Below are 25,582 nucleotides of genomic sequence, written 5' to 3' on the forward strand. Positions count from 1 at the left end.
AAACAAAAATCGCTGGAGACTTGTGGAACGAGTGTGGTCCGTCAAACGAACTGCTTCATAAAAAATAATTGTGCCCTTGCCATTCGTACGCGCGCGAGCACGCGATGACAGAAACAAGAGAGCAGATTAAAACAAAAAATTCATCGGCGTATGTTTTCTAAGCTGCGGGCCTCCATCAAGCCCTTCGGAGGGTCATGAATAAAGGATGAGTGTCTTTCTTTCTTTCTCTTTCTCTCATACTCTCTCTCACTCTCTCTTTCTCTCATACTCTCACTCTCTCTTTCTCTCTCTTTCTCTTTCTCTCTCTTGCGCGCGCACGAGTGTATTACGACACAAAAACGTGATGGAAAACATGCTAGTGCGAGCGCAGGGAAGTTTCAAGCTCGATTTTATGCGACCAGTTAAACGAATAAATGTGCAAATTTGACGAGGCGTAGCTACCATTTGAGACACACGTATATGCCTACATACGTATAAACAGTCGCATGTACGAACGTGTGCTAGACGCGCTCGCAAATTCTACTTGGCCGCGAGGGATGCGCTACGTGCGCAAACCCGCAAACGCATACTTTTTACGCCTAAGTGAGAGAATCACCGTGACGGAGCGTAGAACTGAATGTTTCTCTGTGCACAAGCTTGTGAATAAAAATAATTAACCGTGAGAATATATATATATATATATATATATATATATAAATATATATATATATATATATGTATATGTATGTATATGAGTGCAATATATATATCTATTATATTCACACGTATACATATGCGTATATGTTTATATGCATTTATATATGTATATGTGTATATATATGTAAGTATAATATATAAAATATATATATATACATACACACAAATGTTGAAGCGTCGATTGATTTATGAAAGTGTGCGAATCTCGAGGCAAGAGCCGTAATTTCACAAAAAGAAAAAAACAAAAATAATAAAAAAAACGCGTATATCGGCGGGCTCGATTTTTGTTTTTACCTATCGGCCAACAGTGTACCTTCACATTGACGTGCTCACCAGCGATCGAATTGCGCGCGTACACGGCCATACTTTTATGCGTCTGTGGGGCATTGTATTTTTTTTTCTTGTTTTTTTTATCCACATTTTTTTTTGTTTTTCATCTCTCTCCCTCTCTCGTTCTTTTTCTTTCTCAAACCGTTACCAATTCGATGGTCCATGATATCCGGTTGCAACGGATATTATGGATAATTAAGCACTGGATGTTGGCGTTTAATCAAGTGCATACGTTGTATATGTGTACGTATGATATATGTACTTTGTCGAAATAGCGAGATGCGTTCGTTTAAACGATCTCGACATTGTAGCTGCATCTACGAAAATATAGTCGCTTATATCTTTGATAAGAATTTGTTGAGATGAAGATAAAGGATAAAGATAATTGTTTTCCCTGTTACATATAATTATAAGCAAGCACCAATTTCTAGAATATATGATAGAGAAATATGAACCGAAGAACGTTCTTTTGGATTTTATAAACGTTTCCTTAACGAGTAAACTTTAATTTGATTTATATCATTCATTCGAACTCCTGGTTCATTATTATTATAATTCATCGACGAATGAATACTCTCTCGAGCACTCCAATTTACAGGACGTTGAAAGCCACGAGCATCGAATTATTCCACTTGGAAAGTTTTTATCGTCGGATTTATTAAGAAAAGGCTTCATTCTAAAGATATCGATGGCGAGTAAAGTTGAAAATATAATTCGATTTTCGCGATATCTAAAAACAAAAATGTTTAGTGCTGTAAATAATAAAAAATAAAATGTTGAAAGATAAAAAAGGATTCTCTTTAAAGGAAGCATAGGATTCGAGATCCGACAATAGAGGAAGCTAAGAGATTTGTCTCACATAAGAATAGAAGAGAGAAAGTACGTAGAAAGGTAGACTATGCACCAAGAGTCGAAGAAAAGCATGAGAGTGAAAGAGAGAGAAAGAGAGTGACAAAGAAAGTGACAGAGAGTGAGCTTTTCTGTACTCGAAAGTAAGTGGCTGCCGGAGCATCGTATGTGGCTCACAAGTCCACAGGTGTCCGTGGACAATAGCTCCTGTGTCCCCCTTCTCAACACACTTACGTACAAGCTCTTCGTAATGCGTGCGCTCGCGCACGCCAATGCTCGTCTCCAGCAGCTCTTCCTCCTACTCCTTCTCCTCTTACGTATGCGTGTGTGTACTTCGAAAAGGGTGGACGAGAAAAGTCTCTTAATTTCCGTGGCTGCGTGACAAAGGGAGGAAAAAACGAGCGCTCGAGAAAAGAAGCAAAGGTAGAAGAGAAGGACGATGTCTCACCCTCTCTTTCTCCCTCACTTTCTTTCTTGCTCTTGTATCTTCTATCGCGAGCTCACGGGAGGTAAACAGAAAGAAATAACCGACGACAAGCGGAGGGTGCAGAGCCTACCTCTTCGATATACACACTCACACGTATACGTTTACAGATGTGTTCATGTATCGGATAACTATGATTCTCCTTCTCTCTCTCTCTTTTCCTCTCTCTCTTTTTCTCTTCGCGACTTTAGCCCTCAAACGAATACACAATCTCCTTATACGACGACGATGATCACGTAAAGTTCTTCATGCTATAATACGTTTCTTTTTCCAAAGACAGGGATAATCTCTTCTTTCTTTCCTTTTTTTTTTCGCTACAATGGCCGACGATGAATATGTATTTAAGTTGAAATTGAAATTAGTTTTTAAAGAGATAGTTTATAGGATATATCATTCGTTTCGTTTATTCCGCTCGTCGATAAATCAATGAATGAATATCTTTTAAAAAATCAGAGAAAGACTACGAAAGAAATAATGCAATCCTTAAAAAATCAATTCGAAACGGTAAAAATGGAAGAAGAAGAAAAGGATGGTTTTAAAAAACTAAGGAAACGGTACCCAAAGAAATCTGGGCCACTCTATGTCGTTTCTTCTATCAAATCCATTATCCATCGTAGTGCGTCCCATTATCTCTGTGGGCGCATCGATTTCGGCATCTGCCAAACGAATGACTGGCAAGCGAACTCGAAGCTTGTGATGTCGAGCTGCAGCTGAAAACTAGGAAGAGGTCAAAAAGAAGACGAAGAAACGTCTCGAATTACTTGAACCCACCGCGAAACGCTGTTCGAACTGAACACTCGTTATAATCCGTGGATTCCCAAGGAAAAAGGTTCATCATCTGCTTGTCTCCTTCTCGTTATGTATATCCGTTTACGAAAATTGTGAATAATGGTGGTTTTGGGCTCGTTTCTTCAGGGCTCGTGTTTTCACCGTTTTGCGGTCGAAAACAGAATCGGCGAGTCGATCTCTTTTCTAGAAAAGACCCTTTATCTCGAGAAACTCCTTTGTCGGTGTGCGACCATGCGTCGCGACTCTGCATATATTTTGAATCTCGTAAAGGATCGGCCGTATATGAAGTGTGTGTGTGTCTATATTATATATATATATATATATATATATATATGAGGGTATATATGTGTATTTATGTATGTACAAACGCGGCCTCCCGTTTGTGAGATATGATCGAGAGCATCCTGCACTCGCCGGAAGAACAAGAGCGTCTCTCGTCTACTCCACCTCCTCCTCGATGTTGACGGATGTTGACGGATGTCGACATAACAGTCTCTTCCTACCTTCCTCCCCGTTAAATATTTATCCCGACAACGCGACAGCCCATTTAAGAGGAAGAAGTCGAACGCACAATGGTTTAGCCCACAAAAAGCAGACTCGTGGGCAAAAAGTCACGCGTCCCAGCAACGTGTTGCTCCTTCACATTAGCTTTTCAAAACGCAATCGAGATTCAACCGGGACAATGACACTTCCGGAAATACCAGCTGAAGATGTTGAAAGAACTCGACTAGTTCCTCCTTAATAAATAGAAAAATATATTTTTATTCGAATACTCGTTCAAAAATCGGAAGCGTTCAGTGACAGTATTTCCAAGATTTATAACGAGGCGAAAATTTTAGGCTCGAACGAGCGTACTGACGAGTTCGTGGCAACGCACTTGCACACGCGGTCTAATAGCGAGCGAGTATCGTGCGAATGCGCATCGCCGAGCACGAGGGTTTTGTCTCCTGCTTCCGAGTAATTTCCTCGTAACGTCAATTTTCCTCGAGACTACTAACCCTTCGCGGCTCGTTCGAGCGCCCTCTGGGAAAACAAAGGTGTCACTTCTTCAAAGAGCTCTCGGCTCTACTCTCTCTCTCTCTCTCTCTCTCTCTCTCTCTCTCTCTCTCTCTCTCTCTCTCGCTCTCTTTCTCTCTCTTTTTCTCTTCAGAGACTCGTTCACCCGCGTCTTCTCGCCCGGAAAGATCTCGACGCGCTCTTCTTTCCCTCTCTCTCTCTCTCTTCTTATCTCCCTTAGTTTCGCAGAGCGAACCATCCATCCGTCTCCTTCTATAGACTTTATCCCAAGTATCCCAAGATTCTCGCCTCTTACCCTAGCAAATTTCCCCGGTCCCCATCCTCGTCTCCGGCCAAGAAAACACTTTATCTCTCTAGGGGTAGCTTCAACAGGTTAGAGAGAAGACGTTGCAGAGTGAGAGGGTGAGAGTAGATCGTCTTGGAGTCATCCCTAAGGAAAACACCCTCCAACCGAACGTCCTTCGCTTTTTCAGGCCCTAAGAAAGAAAGTCCACCCATCCTTTTCTTCCTACTTCTCACACCAGAATCTCTTTTCTTCTCGTAGCAAAGCAAGTTTTCTTAGCCCCTTCATGGTCGAGAGAAACTTCCCTTAAAGATTTTCCAGACGAGAGCTTACCACCCAACAGGGTAACCTGTTGATGAAAAGAAGAAGTGTGCCAAGCTGAAAGACGATAGGAAGGAAGGAAGTGTTTTCTTACGATAACAACGGAAAAGACGTTTCTGAGTCTCTTCCCTCTTTTCGCTAAACCCTTTTAAAGGAACAAGATATCAACTTGTTGCTGCCCAAGAGTTCTGTTCTTTGAACGAGTATTTGAACTTCCTATAACTTTTTCTATTCTTCTTCCTTTTCTTCTTTTTTTTTTCATATACTGTATATATTGACAACTTGTCCAACAACAACAACAAAAACAAGCAAAAACATTACTTACAAGTGGTATTCTTTTTATTTCTTTATATCTAAATTGTTATTGTTCGGTTTAATTATTAATATTTATGATTAGAAATATTGGCACGCTAAATCATTCGTCATTTGTATCTCACATTCGAACTCAAAGTTCGAAGAGTCTTCTTGTAATTATTTACACATTTAATCATTTGTATTGTAAAACAATTCTCAGTCTCATTAGTAGAGAATTTAATTGAAGATACCTACCTTTTTCGTGATAATTTTTTCTATCTCGCAAACATAATTTGTAACATATTACCAATACAATAAGTCCATACGTCATTTATTTTTCTTCGCGTTACGAACTTCCGTCACGTCTTTGTCGATAACCAGGCAAAACCATTAAATTTCCAGCAATTTGCGACTTGGAATATGTTATTCCGCGTTACTTTGAATTAATCCTGCAAAATGGTGTAATTAAAACCTGACGTAAATCATACTCAGTTGAATTTACGACGTAGCCATTAAGTGGAATAAAGACGACCCGTTAACCTTTTCAGAGATAAAAAGATATCGATTGATAAAGGAAAAGATTACGTGATAGATTTGTTTAATAAATTCATCTATTTATTATTGATTCGTACATTGTGCAGATGTTAAAAATTAAAAAATTCTAAAGTTTTTATATGATACGTGTTAAGAATTTGAGCATTCGAGGATTTGATGTTAAATATAAATATCTAAAAAGAGTTTTTGTATATTTTTAGTAAAATCGAAAATAGTCATCTTATTAAACTCTTCTTGATCGAAAAAATAAGAACACATCGAGATTGAACTTAGAAAAGAAAAGCGCAAATGAAGGAGAAAAGAAGACCGGGAAATATACGTTCTGCGATAAGGAACATGAACATTTCTTAATATTTCCTGTGAGAAATGCTCAAAGGTATTCATTCGGAAAACACTTGTTGAACATCGAGCTAAGATTGTTCGAGCTAAGAAGCCACTTGTTGCTTAGTCCTTTCTGGAAGGAATTCACTGTCCCGTTACAGAATACTTGCATTTTCTGTGCATATGATACGTATATCATACGTCTCAGTTATCTCCGTTTGCTTATATTAAAATAGAAAAGATATCTACTACTTAAACATCGAGGAATTCTTTTCCTTTTGCATATTTTAAATATGAACCTAATATATATCTTCATTTTATTATCATAACCGATAGAAATATCGAATTTAAAGGAGGTATTAAAAATTAAAATGAAAAAGAATACAACGTTTATAACAAGCAGCGAGCGCGAGCATTTTACTCATTTAATTGTGATTATAAGTTCCTTCCGATTATCAGTGAATCGATAGGCATTTCCAGACGACAATTCATTATCGTTGTAGAACGCGTGCAGAGAGTCCGTGTATGCCATCCTTCCGTTCACCGTCCGAGAATATTCCATAACTACTCTCGCGATTAGATGCAGGGGGCGTCTCCTCTAGAGCTACGGGGCCACGTGTTCCTATCTCAATTTCAGCAGCCGTTGTAACTTTTACGTACACGATATAAGCCCCCCCGCGCGATCGAATATGCAGCGAGCCATCGAATAAACGACTTTAGACATGGAAATGCAGTTGCTAACCGTCACCGTAAAAATAGGACCGCATACGTTGAACTTTCGATCAGTGAATACTAATACCAAAGTGCGATCGTTATCTATAGGCCGGAACGGCTCAGAGTATATAGCTGGCCTCGCCGATTGTAGTTACCGTGAAATCATTCTCTCTGTGCCTTGAGCGAATACTTCCTAAAGCTCTTCCTCATCGTCGTCGTTGAAAAAGTTTGCGCTAAAGCCATTTTTCCTAAACGATTAGAAAAGTAATTCTTTATCTGATGAATGTCATCGACGTATATTCGCTTTTTATTCTAGCTTTTTTATTCTGATATGATATATAAAAATACGATTTGATATATCAGGGAAGATTTTCCAAAAACCAAACAGTTTATTCGAACATTTGTCTAATAATACGCGTTATCGAATTCGAAGAAGATAAAAAGGAAAACGTTAGTCATGCGCTCATACCAGTCCATTTTAATGAATTTCCAGTGAGTTAACACGATGAATGGTGAAGCTTAAAGAAAAAAACAGCTCTAGCCCCAGGTTTTCTGCGATGATTAGATTCTGGCACGTGTCTATTGTGTATCCGTCAACGTGCCGCCCTCTTCTTCTTCGCGCACATGCGCCTATCACGCCTATTTCTGCCTTGATCGTTCTAAGACGATGCTTTTAACCGCGTTCCAACAAATTTATTATGCGCTTGTCGTAAGAACATTTTTATTAATTTTTTGAATTAAAACGTTTGAATGATCTGTACAAGAATGATCTATACAACCACTTTTCGATTAAATCGATTCACTATACATTCATTCATTCATTCATTCATTTATTCGATGAAAGAAATGGGTATATAAATTCCTAACCGATATAATGTACACGATGATAAAAGAAATAAAAAGTCTTATACTCTTGAATCAAACACGAAGCAAATATCTCGTTGTGCTGGTAGTAAAGCTAATTCTATATCCAAGAGCCGGCACGAACGTACGATTAGAGGGGAACTCTTAATCGTCTAATCATCGTGGAACACTAACCAAGTACCCTTCGATCGTGTTCGACGTGGTTTGACGTTCCTATCGGAGAGGGAATATTTGATTGATGATGGAAAGTTAGGAAACGGTGGGGAGACTAGCCAAGAGAAGGAGGGAGAAATAGAGAACAAGGAGAATGAAAGACCGAAAGAAACAGATATAGACAGCCAGATAGATAGATAGATAGATAGATGGATAGATAGATAGATAGATAGATAGATAGATAGATAGACAGATAGATAGAGAAAGAGAGAGAGAAAGAAATAGAAAGATGAAATCTTCTCCACAGGAAGATTTCCATCGAGGCAACGGGATTTGATTTTCAACCCCATCGTCCTTTTGATACCTCTATGGGGGTAGCCCTTCGATGTTGACGCCGTCGTCGTCATCGTCGTCGTTGTCGTCGTCGACGTCGTCGTCGATGTCGAGTAGAAACGATTGACTCGCGTTCCTCGTTATTGAGTTACGCAACAGCACGAAAAGCAGTCGACCAAGTTCTTTGTCTACCGGTCGGCCATCTGTCACCCTGAGAAGGCGCGCGAACAAGCGAGCAAACTACGACATGGTAGAAGGGTGTGGGCGGTTACTGCAACGCTTCATCGTGTGTAAACGCTCGTTCGCCAATGCTTGAGAGCGATGGAAACGTTCGCGACGCACGCCAATATGTAAGATACGATCGAGATAAAAGCGAGATAGCACGACGAGTATAAGCGGACCTTCGGGAACGCTCCTATCGGGTATTGATTTTCTTCTGGCGAACGACGTCGCGTCGTGAACTGGCCGAGCCATGAGCGAGCTTTATTAATTCTCAGTCGGAACGTGCTAAAAGAGGAAAAAAAATAGAGGTAAATAAATAGATAGATATATAGATAGATAAATATATAGATATATAGATAGATATGTAGATAAATAGATATGATAGGTGGGTAGATAGAGAAAGAAAGAGATGCATAAAATTACTACGAAAATGTTGGATAAGTACTACAATAAATATATATATATATATATATACACACATGTATGTATATAACACATGATATATCACAATTGAAGCATGAAAATTTTCAAATAATTAATTTTCAATCGATCCTATTAAATGATTCATCGTGTATATATTTAAAATGAAAAGAAACATTTAAAATACAAATAGTTTAGATAATTAAAACTTCATCGAACAAATCTTTCAGCTTCTATTTATATAAGAGATAAGTACCGGGAAGAGTGAACATCGTTCGCTCGGTTATACGTTTATCGCTAGACAGATACATATATATACATATATTAAATTCACGCCATGCCAACTACGGTCTGTACAATGATAAAATCATTTATATTTTATTTAGTTATTTAATTCCATAAATGAATTTATCCGAAGTCGATGTATATATAGCTAAATCGATTTCTTGCACTCGGAAACAATAGATTCACCACATTTTATAAATATCCTTAGGCCCGTGTTCAAGGTAAAATTGATAAATATACAAAAACTGTTTGTTTAATGTCATAGGATAATTAAAGAGTGCAAAGCAGAGAGGGAATGTGGGAGTCAGGGAGTCAGAAAGAGAGGGAGAGAGAGAGAGAGAGAGAGACAGAAAAAGAGAGAAACAGAGGGAAAGAGACAAAAGAAAAAAAAATCGAAAAAAATAAAAGGTATTCTGCGAATCACGAGACACCAGCCGTAAACGTTTGATGTCCGTTACGAACGTTACGAGCTCCAAGTACTCTCTAGATCTCGTTACAGCACAGCGCGTATTCTGTTACGTTTGGCGCGTCCGAAATCCTGTACGTTTTTCCGTCGAATAATCGAACATATCCGGGAAAACGGTTGGAGTTGAAATAATTTTTCTCGTTTGATCATAAATCGAAATTTGGTTAACGCATTTTCGTGCTCATTCATTTCCCGTATCGACAATATTATTTCAAAAGAAGATCATTTCACGTGAATAACGTAATTCACATTTTCTTCTTCAAAACGCATCATTTAAATACCGCGGTTTTTCTTTATTCTATCGACAGCGTTCTTATTTTCTTAAAACGAGAGAACAGTGTTATAACCGATATCGATAAATGATTTTTAACGATTAAAATATATCGATTGAATCTTAAATTCATTAAAGACATATTTATGCCTAATAACAATTTTCTACAACAATAAGAACGTTGTAAAGAACGTAAGTATATAGATGATATAATTGTCGATCGTCGATATATGTTATTTAGCCTCGTTTCAAGGGACTTAACAGCATCCACTTTGCGAGAGTATCTCCCGAGAACGCAAGGTCGCGCTCCCCAGGCTTTAATCACTCCTGTTAGGAGAACGTTACGTCGTTAATTCGCTCGGATGGTTGTTGTATCTTAAAGCTACGTCGCGTATAAATTGGTCAACTCAAAAGCGCGAGACAAGCGCGTTCTCTAGGACAGAAGGATAGAGAGAGAAAGAAAGAGAGAAAGAGGGAGGGATAGAGAAAGAGACAGAGAGAAAGAGAGAGAGAGAGACAGAGAGTAGGGCTGGATGCGAGAGATGAAGAAAGAGGGAACGAGGGAGACGGAGCACAGCTAATACATCATAAACTTAGAAACAAAGAGGAGAGAGAGAGAGAGAGAGAAAGAGAGAGAGAGAGAGGATGTCGTTGCCGTAGTAGCGGAGAATCCACCGGCTCCGGCATCCAAAACTTTGCCTATTTGTTAAGTCTTGCCGGCCAGAACTGTCTGAGATACTGGCGTCGAAGCGTAGCACCTAGCACCTCCGACCTCCTTTACTTGCTAGCGCCGTACTGCCCCTTTCGGCAGCCCTATATCGCTACTCCGTGCATCCTTAATCGAGACAATATAGCTTCGAGTAGATGTAGAATTGTTCTTGAGACGCGTCTCACCAAATTTCCAGTTGCCAGCCGTATTCCATTGTTCGATATTCCTACTATATGATCCTATCTTTCGGAGTCTCTCCTTTTCTTAAAAATGAATTACCTCTTTTGTTACAAATCAATATTTCAAATGCTTGGATATTCTTTATCAATTAAATATATTGTAAGATTTCTCGTTGATCGGAACAGACATTTGTCTTTTTTAACATTCGTACGATGAGAAATTTAGACTATGACGAACGACATAAATTGCATATACAAGTGGATTTCTTTGGTTGAAAATTATGTAAAGTCGTGATCTTAACTCTGTTCGATAATTACGGGTTCATTAACATCGGTGTCGACGCTGATTCAATTTATTAATGAGATCGTTCGAACGCTAGTCCTTGAATAGAACGTGCTAGAAGACGGTTTGGAAAAGGATGTTATGTAATCGATAATCGATACGACGTACGATTCTTTCTTGTTTATTTCGTGAACGATTCGGCGATATCCTTCGTGATATACCTAAATTTACGCCGTTACGTTTTTATCGGATATCGATTAATGTGAAATGAAACGAATGTTCGTAATATTCGCGATATTATACAATAATTTCTACGTTTCATTGTATCGTGGTATATCGTGCATGCAATTTAATGTTGCATTTCATGCATAAAACTATTTGAAAAAAAAATACTACAAAATTTGAAAACGTTCGTTCACTTTAGATTATTTTTCTTCGCTCGAGCGAAACGAGTCTCCGGAATTCACGTTTTCTCGACCGTGATGAAGAAGCAAAACATTTCTTTTTTTTTTACTTTCTTTTTCATTCTTTTTGTATCGCCCGATACAATCGCACGATAGATTCGCGAAGTTTCGTGCGTAGTATCTGGTTCGAGGCGAAAGTTCGAACGCGACACGCGTCCGTTGCATGTGCGTTGTCTGAGGGAGCATGTGTCGGGGGTGGTGGAAAGCTTTGGGGGGTGGTTTCATTGTGAACGACAATATCGCCTTGAGCGGCATTGGCGAAGCAGAGATGCAAATTTCGTGGCGGACGTCTCCTCCACCTTCGTCTCTCATTTTCAAAATTTCTGCCCGGCGAAGACGAATTTTTTTTCCCCAGACGGGGGAAAGAACGTCACTTTCGATCCTACCGTTCGATCTTCACTGTTATTACCATCGTGTGATCAGTACAGATTTTTAATATTTAAGAAAAAAAGCATCTTAAAAAATCAAAAGATATTTCTCATAATTTTCTTATGAAAAAAAAATACACTCGTAGAATTTACTCGTCGTATCCTTGAAATAATAATAATTCTATCATTCTGTTTCAGGGGACAACATCTTTCACACCGCCACGACAACGTTCACCGTAAGTAATTAACTCAGTCTTAGGCACGCAATTATCTCTTTACGAACGATCGATCTTTTCTTTCATAAGAAGAAAGTTTGACCTTGGTAAAAGTTTCGAGTGAAATGAAAATAGTTGGTAGAAAACGACATAACTCTCGTTGAAAACTGGGAGAGAAAAAATACGGGAGGCGATCGAAAATCGTACATAAGATCAAATTACTTATGCACGTAGAAATCTCGCGAGGAGGCCGCCATTGTAGACAGTCGTCGATTTCTCAGGAAGCTACGCCAATGCATACATATATGCGCGGTAAAAGGGGAAGGAAGGAGGTTGACAATGCAGCTCGAGGGGCGGGAGGGTGGGTCTGAGCTTGGTAGAAGGAGGATGAGGAGGAGAATGAGAAGGATGACTGCTGCCGTCGTCGTCGTCGTTCTCGTCAATCGTAGAGGGTAGTAGTAGTCAGTTTGCGATGGTAGTGAAGGGTGATCGGCGAGGTGGAGATGCTCTAAGGTACATAATCATGCTTGCTGATTCCTTCCCTAATAAAAGTCTCACTGTCACGGCTCGTCCCCCCACGAGACCTCGAGCGAGTCGACCTCTTTCTCTCTCTGTCTCTCTCTCTTTCTCGCATTTACACAACTCGTCGGAAACTCCCTGTACTCCTCGTCTCGTACCTTCGATCGGGAGAAGCACCTCAACACCGAGATTCTCCTTCTCTTGTACAATTCTTCGTTGCTGCTGTTGCTACTACTGCTATTGAATACGCGTGACGTAGGACAAAAGTGCACGTACGCGTAGTAGCCGGAACGTTTGCGCGATACATACATGCTTGCTCGCTTACTTCCGTGTATTGCAGTTCTTCTCGCACTCTTTCTCTCTCTCTCTCTCTCTTCTTTTCGTTGTGTATAAGAAGACAAAAGTGGCGTTGGGTGGGGAGAGTCGGAGAATCGCGGGAGAAATACGGGTCAAAAATGCTTGACGCTGCACCATCTAGAGTTGCAGTTTTTTTTAATCTCCCGATATGCATTCGAAGACAGTGTTTCCTATCCTCGTCTTTCTCCTACCGGCACTTTCTCCTACCTACTCCGATTTCTTCTCTTCTTTTCTTCTCTTTCACGTAGTACGTGTGTACGTACGGATGGATAAAGCAGGCTTAGTATACGAACGTAAATGTATACGTGTGTGCGTCAGTGTGTATGTGTGTCTATGCATGTACCTAAGTACGCGTTGGGGCTGTTCGCGAGAGAGAAGATTGGCAAGAGGAGGACAGACAAACCCCTCGAACGTCGTCGAACCGCGAACGATTTGCAAATTAATTTGGCTTTGTCGGTCGATCGTCAACAATACGTTGATCTCCCGTGCAAACACATCGGGAACGCGCTCGCGCTACGTTTGCAGATGTAACGTTAATAGATCCTCGTGCGCGACGGACTTGCCATTGCAACGTGAGAGAGAGAGAAAGAGAGAGAGAGAGAGAGAGAGAGAGAGAGAGAGAGAGAGAAAGAGAGAGGAAGATACTCAACACGATCAGTTTCTATCTTTTCGATTCTATCTCAAAAGATTCCCATCTTTCCTATTTGTATGAAACTATGCGTATATGCGTGTGCATGTGTATGCTATATCGATCATGTAGGAATTACAAAAATTGTTACTAATTTTGTTTCTAAATTTAAAGACATTTACCAAAGCTCACTTATATACATGGCAATACACGGAAATAAAACCATTGTTCTATACCAGAAGACATTTTAGAAAGATACGAAAATGGCTCGAGACTATTAACGACGTTATCTCCTTTATCTAAAGATAAACTCTCGTGAAATACTTACGAGTCTTTAGTAAGTTCAAAATCGACAAATGTGTAAATAATCGAGATCGATAATATAATATAAGATATTGTTGATAATGCATGAAGTAGTACGATGATTCTAATATAAAGGAAGCGGCTTCGATGGTTATCCTCAAGGACAATCGTTTGGGCCAGGAGGGTTGTAAGGTGAGGAACGGAGATCGTTCTCAGTGTCTTCGTTTTGCAGGGTCGATTTTTAAAGGGCCCCTTACGTTCGAGGGTCCTTGGCCTAGACAGGTCTCAAGGTGCATGTCTCTGGTGGATTTAAAAGACCCTCGAGCAGAAAAGAAGAAGGAAAAGAGAACCAGATGGCCCGAGCTACCTTACTTCTTCCTTATCCTACTTCCACCCACGTGTCTTCTCGTACGAATTACTTTCATATGTGAAAACGGATTCTCTCTTTATCTATTTCCCTTCCTCTCCCTCATCTATCTTGTGAAATTTTTCTCTCAAGGTCCGTTAATAACGCATCACGATGCGGAGCGTCGAAATAGAGCGAAAGTGGGAGGAGGGAAAGAATGAAGAAAGAAAAAAGGGAAAAAGCCGAGCACGTTCGTTCGACATATGTTTCGAAGTCATTGTACGGGATCGGTCGAAAGGCGACGTTAATGCCGCTTTTTCGCTCCTCAACGGTTCTTAAACTCCGACCGTTCGTTATTAATACTATTAATCTCCCGTTAGACACGAGACTCTCAAAATTGGGGCCGGATATATCGTGGATAGAAAAGCCGGCAGATTGCGGCCCTGTTCGATCTCAAATTGGAAACTGTTGTCAGAGGAAATGGCTCGTCTTTTCCAATTCGATCAGAAAGAAAAAGAAAAAAGAAGAAGAAGAGGAGGAGGAAGAAAAGGGCTCGAGTAAATTGCTCGATAATATTTTCCCGTTAGAATCAAAAGCGAATTTCTTAACGTAGGACCCAATTACGAGTAAAGGGAACTCATCCAGGTGTGAAATTTAAGTTCTGCAAAAGTTCAGCCGGCTGCCAAGGAGCAACGCGTAAACGAGAAAATCTATGGTATATATACGTGTAGTAGATGTAGACTCCGAGGAAAACTGGTTTTACGGTTGAGACATTGTGTTTACAACACGAAACGCCCACGTAAACGCCCAAGCGGAAGAACCGGAAGTCTCGTGCTGAGAATTAACAGGACAGATTTACGAGCGTCGACAAATAGCTCTTTCGAGTCGTTTACTGTAGAAAGGAGCGACCGTCGTCTCATTATCGAAATGTTTAGAAGACATCTAAGAAGGTCTTGACCACTTTGTGTTGAGAATAACATGTTGGACAATACGGTCGAACCACGAGACTGGTTTATCGCCTTGTAAATCTTCAGAAAACTTTTTGCCCGCAATTAGACTTGGGATACCAGTAAGATATTTTGAAGGTTCTTTGTACTCGGTCGGGGGTCTTAAAAGAGGAAAATGATATTATCGTTGTATCTTCATTGTTAGTGGTTCTTCTTAAAAGCTCGAAAAGATTTTGTTATTTGTTACTGATCCTTCTAACGCCTTCGAAGGCGTTTTATAAATCTTAACTAGTTAATAGAGTCAAATGGAGAATCAACCGTTTATCATAATCAAATCAAAAAGTTAGCAGGAAATGAGCGTTCTAAACACGACAATATAACTCGTCCTCTCGCTTTTCAACAAATCCTCCTCTCTCTTCACCCCTCCACTCCTCTCTGCTCCTCTTCTCTCCACTTCTCTCGAAAATCGGTCATTCCTAATTTACGATCGTTATATCCATTATAACATCCGTTATTATAACGATCGAATTGCGATTTTATTGAAGCAATTTGATGCAGCTTTACGATCATACTCCTTTCGCACCTCACAAATCCATCATCGTTCCTATCGATTGGAGATTAAATACTTAGACGTCGATTTTTTCTCGTGTTCGTTAAAAACCACAACGATTGTTTGTCCGATTTTTCGTGGCTTCGTCACGAAGAAAAGAAAAAAGAATTGTCAGGCTCAATGAAACTCGTTCGTTATACTGAAGTATTGATTCGTTAAAACAACTTCGACGACTAAGTGTTTCCTGATGATCAAAAGGAACAAGTTCTGCGTGAAAAATATTCTGAAAAGAAAAAAAAAACAAAAAAAAAACAAAAAGAAAGAAAGAACAGAAGAAACATCGAAGTACTTAAGTTAAAGAAAAGATACGATCGATTCGTTTATATCTTTTGTTATTTACCGAAGCGAGTAGGTTATCGCAATAGAAGTTCGACAATAATATTTTTTTGAAGTAACTCGAAAGAAATCGATATAAGTGTCGAGGATATAATTAGTTCTAAATTAAGGCGATATTCTTGCTCGCGTGCGCCAGCACGCACTATCGAAGAAACTCTCGAAGCGTAGTAGTCAGTCTAGGTTGGTTGGAATTTCAATGGGGCCATCGTAGCACCCCACGATACTCTCAAACGAGTTCCATCGTCGTAAATGTGGAAGTAGCTCGTGCTACCTGAGCAGCTGCGGCTGTGTGCGAGTTAGGAAAGGAGAGCCCCCTCGGCACAAGTTTTATTTTGCCTTACCTTATGTGCCCTCCAAGTGTGCACGCGAGAGAGAAAGAGAGAAAAGAAAAGAAAGAGAGCAAAGAAGTGGCAAGGGGGAAAAGAGAAGGGAAAGAAGCATATTGCTAGACGCCGCCAGGTACCCTATCGTAGGGGCCTAACGTCACGCTTGAGAGGGGGGCCATCTGCACCCTAACTAGTATGTGACGTCAGGTGTGACGACGTGTGCTACAAGGAAGAAGCGTCTGCCTCTCTTCGTTCGTCCATCGCCCCTCACGAACTTATCTTTCTTTCCGATATACCTATATATTTCTTTTTCTCTTTTTTGAATCGTATAATAAATTTATTTAGAGATACCTTCGATAACGTAGCGAAAAATATGATTTACTGTTAGAAAATTACCTTCGATATTATCCATTCCTTTCATATTTCTTTCTTCGTGGCAACGCGTATAAGATAATTGTTCTTTTTCTTCTTTCTTTTTTTTCTTTTTCTTTAAAATCAAGTACTAACAGGCTCGTTTAAATCGTCACGATATCATTTCGTTAATTCTTATTCTTTTCTTCCGTTATGATTAAATTCAAGAACTTAGAGCCAGTTACTTGTACTGGCTGTAAGTTCTTGAATTTCGTACGTTCAATCTTTCGTCTCTTACGCCAGGCAATCCGCCATACTGCGCCTCACTTTTATCGCGGTAGGCGTGTTTCGTATCTTTAACAAGACCGTTAAATTGTTCTTTATCATACAGCTCGGCGTTATCGTACGGGGCGGCTTCTGGAGATACATGCATAGACGTACACTTATTTACGCATACACGTGTGCGACGTTTTACACATCCACGCATCTTCCTTCGTTCGCTGAGTTAATACGCATTGGAAATAATTAAATAATATACTCGAACGTTGGAAGGATATTTATCTAAACTACTTGTTAGAAATAAGAGAGATCAAACGGAAGAATATTGAACTTAATCGACGAATTTAATTAAATTCAATCGATCCAGTGAAAATTAATGAAATTGGAGATTCGCGATACGAAGCGAGTTGCTTGGCCCGTGGTTTCTAAACGGCGTGGAACGAATGCAAGTCCAAGTATAAGTGCGTATTAGACGGAGAAGGCAAAGGGGCCGTTCGTCACGAAACATCTGCCACGGGCGCGTGGCTCTGCTTTCTACCCCCAAAGAGCACCGACCGAAGAGAAGAGAAGAGAAGAGAAAAGAAGAGAAGAGAGAGAAAGGGAAAGAAAGAAAGAAAGAAAGAAAGAGAGAGAAGGGTCCTTTGAGACAAAGAAAAAGTATGACGTACTAGCAGCTGCTGGCAGACGCCAAACCGGTGACGTAGGGCCCCCCTTCGTTTCATTTCGTTTCGTTTTCGGGGACTTACGATCAGTGAAGGTGAAAGGATCTACCCCGCATCGAAATTCGAAGATTTATCGTTCGTGATCCCGCGAAACTTTGCGCGTGTTACAAATCTCCCTCTTTTCTTCTTTATCTAATTGACGATCACGCACGACCATATCTCTGTCACGAACATCGATTCTATCTAAGGAATTCTATTCCTTTTCTCTTTTCTTTTCTTTTCTTTTCTTTTCTCTTTTTTTTTTCTCGAATAGATTAACGCTCTTCTAAGATTTATACTTTATTTGACTATATTCCATGTTATTAGATTTCATTGCATAAGAGAAAAGGGAAGTAAGAGATTCTTTTCAAGAAATGAAACAAAGTAGGAGAGAAGAACTCCAATTACTCGACGGAGACCTTTTCCCTTTATTATCTCTTTTAGTCATACGCGCTCTTGCTTTCTTTCAACCTCTTTCGTACACTTTTCGTTTCCGTCGTCTTTAATTTTGTTGTTTCCGTCAAATTGTTGTCTCTTATCTCTCTCTCTTTCTCTCTCTCTCTCTCTCTCTCTTTTCTCTCTTTTCCTCTCTTTTCCTCTCTCTCTCTTTATCCTTGAGTCGGACTGAAGCATCGCACAGTTCTTCCAATGCTGGAGCCCAAACGATTTCAAAGTGAAAATCTGCATCTTTAATAACGAGCACCCTGATATTAGAATGTTTCTCCGGCCTTTGAAGTCCGGCCATTGGATTAAGAATAGAGAAAAGTCTCGCGATAACTAGCGTTTGACAGACTTTTTTGATAACTCCTTTCTGCAAGTTATCGAGCCACATCTGTCCCTTTCTATCTTTATTTTTCTCATGCTCGGAATCGCAGACGTTCTATCTCTTTCGTCCTCGCCACACAAAACCCGGTACAATTTATGCTTTCCATTCTCGACGAGAAAGAAATAAAACTCGGGAGTCCATCTTCAAAGCTACGCACCGTTGGGCGCGCATTCCTCTTCTCGAAAGAAGAGCGAAAGGAGAAGGAGGAGGGAGAAAAGGACAGAAAGAGAGAGAAACGGAGAGAGAGAGAGAGAGAGAGAGAGAGAGAGAGAGAGAGAGGAGAAGGGAAAAAGATGCAGTAAAGCACGCTGATACCACGAACGGGACACTAATGATGAAAGTCCAGGTCTTACTGTCTTTTACAGTTTTTCTCTTTTTCTTTTTTTTTCTCGTAGACTGCACTTTTCTATCTCCATTGTTGTCGTTCGGGAAAAGTACCTACCATGGATGGCTTACGCGGATCTTTACTTTTTTCGACGAGACACCGTGTCTGTCTAATCAATAATTCGAGAAAGAAAAGTAAAAGAAGAATCGGTTAGAGAACAAAAGTCGTGAATTTAAATAAGTCACCGAGTGCGAGAATTCGCGTGCATCCTAAAGAATGGTGTTTCTAGCTTCCTTATTATTACCTGATGGTTCTTCTTAGTTCCCCCTTACCAAAAGCACCCTACGTTCCTCTACCCTTAACCTTCTCACATCTGCCATGGCACGCGATTCGCCCCCTGCACATCGAAGGTTGATGTCCTGAAGGAAAACAAACCACGCCGCACAAGCATCGCTTACGTTTCGAAAAGAATCGAGCCGGACTGTTTAGACTGTTTAGAATACGATCGTTGTTGAATTTTCGATACGTTCATTCTTGTTTTAAAGAAAGTAAATATAAATAAACAGTGAATACATCGTCACCGAATAAATAATCATTTAATAATTGTCCAAACGGCTTAATTATTTGCAATTAGTAAAAGACACAAGGATGATAGAATCGACGTAAAGTACGGAATCAAGAGAGCACATCGTTCTTGCACGAGCTCGGAATACGGAACTAAAATATGATGGTTGTACGTACGAAAGAGGAGTACGCAGCATCCGCGAGGAAGGAGATTCGGTTAGGCGTACGCGAGGGGAGAAGACAATATCGAGCGTAGGAGGAGGATTTTGGGGAAAAATGTAGGCAGGAATGACCTCGCCGAATCGCGAGTGAATTTGAGAGGAATCGCAGGATATTGTGTGCGCGGAGCAGATGCATCATACGTCAAGAGAATGCGAGGCATCCCGCTGAAAAGAGAGAACTCGCAAAAGGGTTCTGCCCGAGTAAAGCCGCGATTTCTTTTGCATTCTTGCATCCAAGGGGAACCCTTTCATTTGCATCTGTCTCCGAAATGCAAAAAGGGGTTTCCCAAAATACAGATGTTCGCGTTCGTCGAGATAGAGAGAAAGAAAGAGAGAGAAAGAAAGAAAGAAAGAAAGAAAGAAAGAAAGAAAGAGAGAGAGAACTGAAACTCGGCCCGAGGTCGCTCGTCTGGAACGAAAACAGCGTATTGTGAGAATTTTGTAACTCCTTCAAGACACTCACCGGTTTTGCGCGATTCGAAGGATCTTTGGACTCGTTGAAGTCCAGTAAGAAACTCCCTCCACGACCAGGTGTATCCTCCCCACACCTGCTTCCTTTCCTTCGTATCGATTTTTCTCCAAACCTTCGTATATCTTTTCTTCCTTCTTATTTTCTTTTTCCTCTTTTTTCTCAGAGTTTCAAGGTATCCCATTATATCTACCTAACCACAAAGAAAATTTATAAAGATACGTTCCTATTAATAATTTTCGATTCGCACAAGATCGGTATCGGCTGGCAAATATTCTCTCTTTTTAACGCGCTTCATTACGCTTTTGTACGCTTCTAAAGTATAGCGAAAAGGTTCATCTTCCGGCGGGAGTACAGCGCATCGATTATCGAGAATCGACTGACAAGTACCGAGAAAGAAAGGGAGAAAAAGAAAAAAGGCATTACAAATTGATTTTACGTTTTTTAAACTTCGCTATTTCGTTTTGCGTTTCGAGAGAGTATGTGGGAAAAAAATGTCGGAGTAGAAGAAGAAGGAAAAGAAACGTCGACGTACGCACTGGACTGGAAAAAAGATCGTGCGAGTTTGACTTTCTATCGTTCGTAAATTCGTCTTCTCTTTTCTCTCTCGTCCTCTCTTTCTCTCTCTCTCTCTCTCTCTCTCTCTCTCTCTCGTTTTCTCTCGCAGTCTCTTCCCTTCCGTGCGCACTTTTTGCGCGGAGATTTTTCGCAACGCCCTCCGTTTCGTTCTCCTCCACCTCTCTTCCTCTTCCTCCTCCACTACTCTCCAGCGCCCTCTCCAGCGCTCTTTTTTTTATTTTAACCCGCGCGTCGTCGCTCGGACCGCTGGGCGATCAATGAATTGAAGCGTCTGTCCTTTTTTTTGGTCAGCCTCTGACTCTCCTCGTTCGACGCATTGCCGCCTGCATCTCGGTCTCCTTTTCACTACCCCTCGTCTCTTTCCATCCCCACTATGCTCCCGTCAACTCGCCCTCTCTCTTTCTCTCTTTCTCCCTACCTTCACGTTTCTCTCTCTCTCTCTCTCTCTCTCTCTCTTCTCTATTTCTGCACCCATCTCTCTCTCTCTAACTCTCTGACCACCCTCTGGCCGTCGCTCAGACCTCTCTCTATCTGCGTACCTCATTCTACCAACCTTCTCTCTCTCTCTGCCTCTTCCTCCTCCATCTCCTCTCATCCTCCTCTTTCTCCGTTCAACTCGCTCTTCCACGAGAGAAACGGATTGGAAGCTGTTCTGTTCCCTCCCTACTTCTCTCTCTCTTTCTTTCTCTTACTCTCTCGGACTCCCTTTCGCGCTTGTCCTCCATTTCCCTCCTATAGCCTATCTGACCCTCCTCTTTCCCTCTCTTTCTCGTTGCTGGACACATAGATCCTCTCTTTCTCGCTCTCTCTTTCTCTCTTTCTCTCAGTATCTCTTTCCCTCGGATGTACCTCGCATTCGCGTATCGGAACACGCAGAATCACGTACGTGCATAGCACATGCACCTGCACGCACGCACGCAGCCCTCGTGTTTCCCGATCTCGCATCGCCGGATAAATCTCGCTGACGCTTATGTGCGCGAAAGCCGAAGAAGGAAAGTGTAAGAGAGAAAGAGGGAGGAAAAAGAGAGAGAGAGAGAGAGAGAAAGAGAAAGAACGAAAGAGAGAGAAATAGAGAAAGAGAGAGAAAAAACGAAGCGCATGCGCTTTCGATTACTACCACCAACTATCACTTTATATATATATATATATATATATATATATATATATATATATAGATAGATAGATATATATACATATACATATATATATATGGAATATGTATGGATATATGTATATATATGTATATCTATATGTATATGCACATATGCATATATGCGGACACGTTTTGTCTTCTTTTAATCGCATCTGGCACGTCGTTTCTTTCTCTCTCTCTCTCTTTCTCTCCCCCTTTTTCTTCTCTTTCACTCGTCTTCTCTCTTACTTTCCTCATTGCCCTTTTATTTCGACAAACGGCTTCAGGGCTAATACGAATTTTCCTGTAAAGTGACAACTACACCTTGAAACTATATCACAGAACAATGCTACTCGCATGTACCGTGCACGAATGTATCTATATATGTATCTACGTATGTGTAACATACGCGTTGTCCCATCCGAGAACACTTCGGGATCATCGAATGACATGGCCCGTGTTTTCAGTGATTTCAACTGAACGCACTAGCCCCATCAAAAACTATGAGATTATCATTGTTCTGCGAATCGTTAAAGATCAAAGAAGAAATGAACTTTAAAATACAGTAGTATTAAAAATTTTTTCCTTTTATCGTGTTTACAATATATTTCATTTTTTTTTAATTATCCTTAATCAATTGTCCGATAAAACCTTTTGCTCAATAACTGTTTTCAAATCAGATTCAAACATTCGTAATGCGATTCGCGTTAATTGCTACATAGTGCAAAATGATCGTCCACGTAAAAAAAAAAAATTATTCTTTTCTCCCTGACCCTATCTATTCCCTTTTTTAGAATCTGGCGACTCTTTCTCTTTCCAACATGTCGTAAGTTTATTCATTATCCCGCGTTGGACGGTGGTATCGGACAGTACCGTGCCGGACAGTTGGACTGCAAACCCCATCAAGGACGGCTCAGAATCCCCAGCGGCAAATAAAATCGTATATCATCCCTTTGCCAGCGAAAATTTTGTCTCTTCTACTCGTTTCGTTCTACCCTCTCTCTCTCTTTCTCTCTCTCCCTCCCTCTCTCCCTCTCTCTCTCTCTCTCTCTCTCTTCCTCTCTCTTTATCCGTCCCTCCTATTCTCTCCCACTGCCTCTTTCTCTCTTTTCGCGGCGCAAGCTCGTACATCAAAGCTCGCCTGCGTCTATCTTCTTCCTCGAATACTACAGCTCTGTGCCCTCTTCCTCCTCTCTTCTCTTCTCCTCTCCTCTTCTCGTCAGTTTCCCGGGTTCCACCGTACTGCCTAGTCTCTGATTTCAATCCCCTACTGCCTTCTCTCTCTCTCTCTTTTTCACACACACACACACGCATACGCATACACTGTGAACTACCACATTGCCCAACTACCCCCTTTCGCCGCTCTTCCGAGCGCCACCCATTCAACCCCATCCCGTGTACAACTCATAAACTTTTGTACGGTGGCTTTAGTAGCTGCGAGCTAACTTCCGGTTTTGCGACACACGTTTGTTTTTCTACTGGTCAGGCTTACTATAATCTTTCTTCTCCGAAACTGATCATTTTCATCAAATAGTCGATCTTTCCGATAGATCGAAGTGTTCGATATTAAAAATTGCTCGTCCGAACGAATGCGCGCGCATTTTGAAATTTTCACGTCCCGACCAGTTGAATTTTATTGCTGCGTTCACTTTTTCCCCTACAGCAACGTTCCTGCCTGGTTTGCCTGGTCTCTCACCCCCCACTTTTCCACCTGCGCCTGCCATCTCGATGAATTTTTATTATTTCATAGCGACGCACCGGAGAGGGGAGAAAACGAAAAGTCCATTGAAGCGTGCGGTGAAATAGTAGTGATGTTACAAGAGCTACGATAGAGTTTATAGCTGTTTTTGGGATTGTTGGAAAAAATATAACAAAGCCTCTTAAGGCACTAATTTAATTAGGGAGATAGAGAATGATACGAATGCACGTATGTTATAAACGAAAATTGTATTATTTCCTCGAAAAAAAAGAAACAAATAGGGAAAAAGAGAGAGGATTATCGTTTTAATTATGCACAAGTTTTTAACGCTTGTTTCTTCTCGAGAGCCGCATTTGAATTTTCGTGAGAAATACGTGAAGATATCGATCGTTTTCGCTTGATCCCTTTTCTCATTTCCAAATTACCAATATGTTTATTCCACACGAATTTGCCGATTTTCTTTACAAATGTTCCCTCGAAGATTCGAAACTCGCTCATCGATCGCAAAATGCCCTGTTGTGAGATACAGGGTGAGAGAAAAACCGAGAGAGATAGAGAGAGAGAGAGAGAGAGAGAGAGAGAGAGAGAGAGAGAGAGAGAGAAAGGGAGTTATTCCGAACATACTACCGCGATTTATTCCAACCCTTCCACAGCACATGAGACTGGCTTTGGGATGCAGAATGCAAACCCTGGCGGTAAACTAGCTGACCGCCAGTGGTTTTCATCATATAACTCGATTAGCCCTGAATTCTCTCTTTTTCGATATAATTCACAGGCAATGCAATTTTCAGTAATTGCAACGGCGGTAGAAAACAGTGAGTGGAGAGAACGAGAGAGAGAACGAGAGAGAGAGAGAGAGACAGACAGAGACAGAGAGACAGAGAGACAGAGAGAGAGAGAGAGAGAGAGAGACAAAAACAGAGAAAAGTGAACCGACCGCTGTTAAAATTCTAAAAATGCATAAAAATCGCAAACAAAATGGACGCAGCGGCGGCTGATCGGAACAGAAACTATTTTCATAGATTAATACCACGATTCATAAGGAACGATTGGATATCGAATGACTCTAAGTGAAACAAAAAAATAACGAAGAGAAAAAATTTTTATGTTTTTTCTTTGTCTGTTTTTTTTTTTATTTTTGTAAATATTTTGCATATGTAACATCAACGATTTAAGAGAAAGAGAGAGAGAAATAGAAAGAAAATTTATTTATTGTCTTTCAATATTTGATCAGATAAGTATTGGTAGGAAATATAGAAAGAATATTTCGAACGTCGAGCATTTTAGCTTTTCTTTTTTATACGATAACGATCTTACTTATTCGAGTATCATCGATCAGACCTCATGTCAATTAACACAATGTTTAATGGGAAATAAAGGAAATAATTATATTTTCAAGGGATTACTATCATCTTGTCTGTTGTCTTAAAACAAAAAAAAGATATGTCTGACGTTCACGAAATTTTTCTTTTACAAATTGGAAACTCTTTCGAGTATATAAATCAAAAGGATACGGAAGTTGCTTTTCGCATTCTAATCCAAAAAATAAAGAGCAAGAAAAACGTATATAAGAACCGTTATATTTTTAATTGGAGAACGCAACTGTCGTCCAGTAAATTGGACCATTTGGCACGTGGCAGCCACGCGAGAATCCCCGTTAAACATCCAACGGAGCTGGGCGCTTAGGGTCCAGTCACGCTTTCCTCCTGGAACTGTAATGACAGGTGTTATGTATAGTAATTACGGTGTAGGTTTAACGTGGCTTATAGGATCGACGTTGAGAGCGGGAAAGATCGTATAAGAAGGAGGAAGAGCATACTTACCGTCCTCCTTTCATTAGTTTCATACTTTTTCAATGTTCAGACCTCGCAACCTCGGGACTTTTGACGCAATGTACGAGAAGAAAACTGAACAAAATTGCTTTCAAAAGTAGAACGAGTAAAGAGATAAAGAAGAAGGCAGATGTTACTAAATCGAGTCGTTGATAAGTACATACATATACACACACACACACACACACACACACACACACACACATATATATATATATATATATGAAGTGTGTGTATGTACGAGCGTGTAAAGCGTACCCCTCTTCTAACTTTCTCTCTAAGAGAACGAAAAAAAGGGTTAACGCGATAGCCAGGACGGGACGAGACGAGACGACTTATCGCGGTCA

General features: G+C 40.5%; 1 protein-coding gene across 7 annotated transcripts in view; it reads left to right on the plus strand.

Moving 5' to 3' along the window:
• Positions 1–25,582, plus strand: part of LOC122630170 (AAC-rich mRNA clone AAC11 protein-like) — an 85,882-nt gene that overhangs the window by 25,498 nt on the left and 34,802 nt on the right. For 5 of the 7 annotated variants that reach the window (XR_006327422.1, XR_006327424.1, XM_043814361.1 and 2 more), the window contains exon 3: positions 11,869–11,906. Coding sequence is in view for 1 of the 7 variants with exons in the window: in XM_043814358.1 (XP_043670293.1) it covers positions 12,358–12,398 (41 nt within the window). In the remaining 6 variants the exon portion in view is untranslated. Of the gene's footprint in view, positions 1–11,868; positions 11,907–12,119; positions 12,232–12,257; positions 12,399–25,582 lie in introns of those variants that run through there. The other 2 variants (XR_006327423.1, XM_043814358.1) reach the window with 2 other exon arrangements.

The sequence above is a fragment of the Vespula pensylvanica genome, chromosome 6, assembly GCF_014466175.1.
Source record: "Vespula pensylvanica isolate Volc-1 chromosome 6, ASM1446617v1, whole genome shotgun sequence".
Classification (NCBI taxonomy): domain Eukaryota; kingdom Metazoa; phylum Arthropoda; class Insecta; order Hymenoptera; family Vespidae; genus Vespula; species Vespula pensylvanica.